Raw genomic sequence first — 6,850 nt, forward strand, 5'->3', positions numbered from 1 at the left:
ATGAGATATGAAATGGTTGCGATGAAACGAGAGTTATCAAATAAAATGGACATATGATTTGCGCATCCAAAGCGTTTCAATGATTTAATGGCAAGTTTTGAAAAAAGAGAGAAAGCAAGATCATCGTGAATCAGACAGCTTGTTTTCCCCAAAATACATGGCTTTCTCTTATAGAATGGTCCTTTTCAGAGTTTTGCTCCTTGTACTAATCATTTTTGTTACATCTCAACCAGGAGGAGTAAATTGCAGACCATTATTGATACACTACAGAGGATGCAACAAAAGCCATCAAAAAGCACTACAGCCAAGACCTACAATCCTGAATTCAAGTGTTCTACGAACTCACAAAGTGAATTATATGAAATTATAATGAGTTTGGATCATGACGGAGATGATCCCATCAACTGTACAAGGACTTCTCCATCTTGTGTTTTCTTGACGCATCTCTGCTTCAACATTGATCCAGAGGCTATTAAAATTTGGACAATTAATAAGAAGAATATATTAATTTTATGTTTATTTGATTTTCAATGTAATTTTACATTTCAGTTAAGAATGCGCGAAATTTAGCTTATTTCATATTCGTCCCACTGTTCCTCATTTCTCTTGTTATTTTCTAGCAACTTTATATTCAATGTTTTCTTTTTCTCCAAATATCTGATGGCCCCTGAAAATCAATTCATGTGTTGGCATGGACTACCTTTGCCACTGTTGTAGATTATTCAATACCACCTTTAGGTAAACAGTAGAAAAATTATTTTGATAAATATTTACAATAGTAAAAATAACATTAAAAAAAAGTTTCATGACTTGAATTTTGTTTATCAAGTCAAATTAGCTATAGCTGCTAAGCCTTTTTTTCTCCATTGCAGGGAGTTGGAAATACAGTCTATGACATTATGAAACCTTCCTTTTAGAATATGAATTGATTTCTTCCCAGAAACTATCAAAAGACGTCATTGAAAGCATTGGAAAATTATTTCCAAGCAATGCACGTTTGATTGTTCGATCCAGCGCCAATGTGGAAGATTTGGCTGGAATGTCAGCAGCTGGACTTTATGATTCAATACCAAACGTGAGTCCTTCCAATCCAACAGCTTTTGCAGATGCGGTTGGCCGAGTATGGGCTTCACTGTACACACGGAGGGCAGTGTTGAGCCGCAGAGCTGCTGGCGTGCCTCAGAAGGAAGCTTCAATGGCAATTCTGATCCAAGAAATGCTTTCACTAGATTTATCATTTGTACTACATACTATGAGCCCGACAGACCAGGATAACAATTCTGTGTTGGCCGAAATTGCTTCTGGCCTTGGTGAAACTCTGGCTTCTGGAACCCGGGGTACACCATGGCGTATATCATGTGGGGAATATAATGAGTAAAATTGAAAAGAAATTCAAAAATAGATATATAATATAATGAGTAAAATTGGAACACATTCATTAAAGAAAACATATCATCCTTACAAATGAAATAGAAAAGAAACAAGATCCATATCACCAAATGTCTTGTTAAATTATCAAATACATGGTGTACAAATCCTTTAAATACAAGGTAAAAATCCTACTAACCATAGCAAGTATACCTCCAGGTGAAAACAATAAGAAAAAAAAACTAGTTACTTGATCCTCGAATCGAGAGAAGGCTTTCCTTATAAATTCCAATCTTACAACAACAATCCTCCCCTTTAACACCAAGCTCCTCAATTATTTGGGTGCTCAAATCAACATAGGCTAGCTCATCATCTTTTTTTCTAAAGAAAATGTATCCCTTGTTCCCAAATCCAATTAGGGGCCAGTCAATAGAAGGCACGGGGCCAAAAATAAATAGTTTGATCCATGATTCTTTCACACCGAGTTCACCCAGAATAGATATGTGAAAAATATCATTGTTATCATGATTTATGATATAAGCAATTGATCCATTTAACACTGCCAAATGTCCATAATTGAAATCAGATATTTCACCAATGGGTGTTGTAAAGAACACCTCATGACTGAGGTCAAATGACATGAGAGCTATTGTATCATGTATTTTACCCTTAACCAACCAATGACATGCACCATTCGTGTACAATTCGTCACCAGTAAATGTGTTACCTACATTGCGCAAAGACATATCATCGATGTGGAGTATCTTCCAAGAATTATTTCTTAGACTATATATCTCAAAAAAGGAGTCATACCTTATACCTTGAGGTGGAGGAGAATCAAGGTCATAGCCAACACAACTTGAGCTATCAAATGATACATACTGAATCACCTTATAGTCATCTCTTAGTTGGTCATAACCAAATCCGTGAAATTTATGAAATACACTAAGGAGAGGGTGTTTTGACATAACCTCATTGGGGCTTGGAGGAATATTGACGAATTCGTTTGTTGCTGGGTTCCACAATACATATCTCACCTTATTTCCCCCTATTAAAAGTTGTCCAATACAAAAAATACCGTTAACACTTGTTTTGCCCAAAATACTAAGAGAATGGTCATGTTCTGAAAACGGAGGCGGTAAATTTAATTTGATTCTACTATCGAGCAAATGCAATTCAGGATGGTAATGATCATCACAGTCAGGTTGATATATGAGGAGAAATGTATGATGATGATCATCAGAATTGTGACGAGATATGAAATGGCTGCGAAACACGGTCATGAAATGAGAGTCATCAAATAAACTGGACCATGATTTGCGTACGCATCCAAAGCGTTTCAATGATTTTATGGGAAGTTTCGAAAGAACGTAGAAGGCAACATCATCGTGAATATACTTTTTGCTAACCTTTGAATCGGAAGACTTGCTGAACGCCGGAGATTGCTTCTGCTGATAATCCATGGTCGACCTGAACGGTGGTGATCGCTTCTGCAGATAATCCGTGGTCGAGTTGAACGATGGTGATTGCTTCTGCAGATTTCGCTCCAAAGAGAAGAAATTTCTTCAATTCACTGTTACTACTGTTGTTGCTAGGTTAAAGAAATGTTTGAATTGGGGGCACTTAAAATATATCACAATCTTTTAAAGAAATTGTCAAACAACTACAGAATTTCACTAAAAATATAAAATTGTTTTAAATCAATTCTATTATAATAATTATATATTTAATTTAATATTGGTCAAAGAATATGATTTACAAAAATTATTTTTAAGTTAACATATATTTTCTAGACCAAAGATATTTAAATTAATAATAATATTTAAATAAAAAATAAAAATTTTAATATGTAAAAAACTTTATTCAATCTTACAACAAAAAATCATTAATTTTTCAAATCATTTTAAAAAAAAAATATATGATTTAGCGAGATGTGTGTCCTTTCTTAGTTGAACTTGACGGTGTAAAGTTAGTTTATATCTTGAGTATATATTTTATTTTTTCAAAAATAAATATTACTAGAATATGACCCATGCCAATACATCACACAATCCTTAAAGAAAATTGTCAAACTTCTCCAAAAAATTAACGGTTATGATTTCACTGCGGTGTAAAACTGCTTTACATTATCAATGTATTTCCATTAAATGAATTCTATTATAATAATTATATATTTAATTGAATATTGGTCCAAACAGTTCAAAGAATATGACTTATAAAAATTATCTTTTAAGTTAACATATTTTTTTACATTTTTTAGGATTCAAACACTATGTTAGTAGATATTAAATTAACATTTTTTTTTTACATTTACAGAATTCGAACTCGTGACCTCAAACATAAATTCTTTGTAATTTTTAACTTTTGAAAAGTGGAGAGACATTTTAGAAAATGCCACGTAGGATAATGTGTGATGTAGCAAAACTAATTTTATGTGGCATAAAATAATGTTTGGACCAAAATGCAGGGACAACACAAGTTTCATATGAGAAAGGTCTATGAGATGTTGTTGGATGAAAACCTGCACGTTGAATGGAAGGATTTGATGTATCAGAATGCAGCAATACATAGAACTGCCATAACACTATGACTTGCGTGCCACGGGAAACTTGCCACAAAGGATATAATGAAACAGTTTGGATTGATTGGTAATGATAATTGTTGTATGTGTGGAAAGGAAGAAAGTATCAATCATCTATTCTATGAATGTGAAAAGCTTACAGAAATATGGTGTAAGAGTTTGGCGTGGTTGCATATCCGGCATGAGCCTCAAAAGTGGAAGAAAGAACTTAAATGGATTACTAAGGCTTGTAAAGGATAGGGTTGAAAAGCTATCCTGATAGGGTTGAAAAGCTATCCTTCTCAAGCTTGCTGTGTAACGTTCGGAAAAATAATTATTTGCTTAATTTAGTCATTTGTGATGTTTATTGAAATTTTTGCGTTTTGAGACGATTTAGTCGGTATTAGTTCGGGATAGCGGATCGATATTTAATCAAAATTTTTAATATTTTAGTATTAGAAATATTAATGAGTTAATATTTAGCGTTTGGGAATTTTCCGAGTAATTAAGATTAGGCCAGAAATACGAGACATTGAGTTATTAGAGAATTATATCTATTGGGGGCCTAATTATTAAAAGTAGAAGTAAATTGGGGGTGTTATCTTATTAAGCCCATTACATAAGATAGTAAGATTTTGAAGAGAGTAGAGACATCATTTCATTTGTTCATTCTCAAGAGAAGAGAAAGAGGAGAAAGGAGACTAAGAGAGGAGAAGAACAAAAGCTAGGGTTTCAAGAAATTAAAGAGGTAAGGGGAGAATCCTTATTATTATGGTTTAGTATGATTGGGTCAATGGGTAGATTAACATGATTTAGAGATTTTATTCTTCAATTTTTATGGTTTTGAAATTGTTAGGTTTTGGTGATAATTCGTGATATATGATGATTAATTGTGTTTGATTTGATGGATTGTTGTTGTGTGATTATGGATATTGAGAATTACAATTGCATCTTTTCCTAAAACAAAACCTTTGGCAAGCATGGTGCTCATAATACCTTCCGCCTTCTTAATAGCAACAAGATTTTACTTTTGGTTCTAAGAAGAGAAAAACATACCACTAGTGCATATAGGTTACTTTGATGATGATATTATTCCTACAGGAACATGGAACAAATGATAAATTTTGTTTAGAGTAATTGAAATAGGCATCATATAAATTGAATCACTAAATATAAATCACTTTCAACTGGTGTGATGATGATTCATTACTGTAGCGGCACATATTTATTAAGTTGAAAATTTTTTTCGAGTTTACTGATATGAGTACCGTAGCGTCAATTCATTCTTATATACACTGTAGCTGTAATACCCTTCGAAACCCCGCGCCAATTAATAAAATAATCAGAGTAAAACATAAATAACAAGGCTGCCACAATTAAAAACAATATTAATTAAAATCAAATGCAATTCATCTATCATGCTTTATTAGGAACGATTCATCAAATATCAATCTCATGTTTATCATAGAGAAATAGTGTAACATCACCAAAGCAACCCAATGGATTATCCGATGGAGAAGCTGACTCAGATATATATTGAGAAGATAGTTAGTTTACATTGTATTCCTTCAAGTATCGTGTCAGACAGAGATCCGAGATTTACGTCTTAATTCTGGGAAGGTTTGCAGAAGCCAGAAGGCATTGGGTACGAAGCTGAGATTGAGTTCTGCTTATCATCCGCAGACAGATGGACAGACTGAGAGAACGATTCAGTCATTAGAAGATTTGTTACGTGCTTGTGTGTTAGAGAAAGTAGGTGCTTGGGATAGTTATCTGCCTTTGATAAAGTTTACCTACAACAACAATTATCATTCGAGTATTGGTATGGCTCCGTTGAGGCTTTGTATGCTAGAAGATGTCGAGCGTCGTTATGTTGGTATGAATCTGGTGAGAGTGTTGTTATCGGGCCAGAAATTGTACAACAGACTACAGAAAAGATTAGGATGATACAAGAGAAGATGAAGGCTTCTCAGAGTCGACAAAAGAGTTATCATGACAGGAGGAGGAAAACACTTGATTTTCAAGAGGGAGACCATGTGTTTATGAGAGTTACTCCTATGACAGGTATTGGTCGGGCGTTGAAGTGAAGTTGACACCGCGTTTCATCGGTCCGTTCCAAATTTCTGAAAGAGTAGGGGAAGTAGCCTATCGTATTGCTTTACCGCCGATGCTTGCAAATTTTCATGATGTATTTCATGTGTCTCAATTGAGGAAATACATTTCGGATCCGTCCCATGTGATCCAAGTAAATGATGTACAGGTGAAGGACAACTTGACGGTTGAGACTTTATCTGTGAGGATTGAAGATCGAAGGCTAAAGCAATTACGTGGCAACGTAATAGCTTTGGTAAGGGTAGCTTGGGGAGGACCGGCTAAGGAAAATGTTACCTGGGAGCTAGAGAGCCAGACGAAGGATGCTTATCCGGAACTCTTTACCTGAGGCATGTTTTCGAGGACGAAAACTCTTTTAGTGGGGGAGAGTTGTAACACCCGTATAATTTTAATTTTAATTTAATTTAGAAATTGAATTAATATTAGAATTATGTTGATTTATGGAAAATAAAATTAGACGAATAAAGGGTTTAAGGTATTGGACCAGTGTATGATGTTAGCAAGAAGGGAGGTGTGGTGTTAGGAAGACTTTTACTAATTTTAATATTATTTTTCATAAAATAATAAGGAAGTTGGGAAAAGAGAAAGAACGTGAAAGACTGAAGGTTTGGAACACGAAGAACGTGAAAGAGGAATTGTGGAGGGAGAGACTAACAAGAATTCTTGACTAAGGTAAGGGGGGAGTCTCCAGTTAATCTCTATTATTGTATGCTATGAATGATAATATTGATTAGGGATGTTGTTTAGATCAATGGATTTCTGTATTCTGAATTTGCTGTTGTGTTCATCCTTGGATTGAAATCTATGACT

The 6,850-nt window shown here is 34.3% G+C and overlaps 1 protein-coding gene across 1 annotated transcript; it reads right to left on the reverse strand.

Moving 5' to 3' along the window:
• Nucleotides 1-735: 735 nt before the first annotated feature.
• Nucleotides 736-2,989, reverse strand: LOC131645796 (F-box/kelch-repeat protein At3g06240-like). The gene is made up of 2 exons (XM_058916002.1): nt 2,189-2,989; nt 736-2,095 (listed from the first exon to the last, which is right to left on the reverse strand). The coding sequence occupies exons 1-2, from the start codon at nt 2,829-2,831 to the stop codon at nt 1,611-1,613; spliced, it is 1,128 nt and encodes a 375-aa protein (XP_058771985.1). The 5' UTR covers nt 2,832-2,989; the 3' UTR covers nt 736-1,610.
• Nucleotides 2,990-6,850: the final 3,861 nt, after the last annotated feature.

This window comes from Vicia villosa, linkage group LG2 (genome assembly GCF_029867415.1).
Source record: "Vicia villosa cultivar HV-30 ecotype Madison, WI linkage group LG2, Vvil1.0, whole genome shotgun sequence".
Taxonomy (NCBI): Eukaryota; Viridiplantae; Streptophyta; class Magnoliopsida; order Fabales; family Fabaceae; genus Vicia; species Vicia villosa.

Coding starts and splice junctions, on each gene's coding strand:
- LOC131645796 (XM_058916002.1), bottom strand. CDS start 2,831: ATGGATTATCAGCAGAAGCAATCTCCGGCGTTCAGCAAGTCTTCCGAT. Junction 2,096..2,188: donor TGATTCTCCTCCACCTCAAG/GTATAAGGTATG, acceptor TGCGCAATGTAG/GTAACACATTTACTGGTGAC.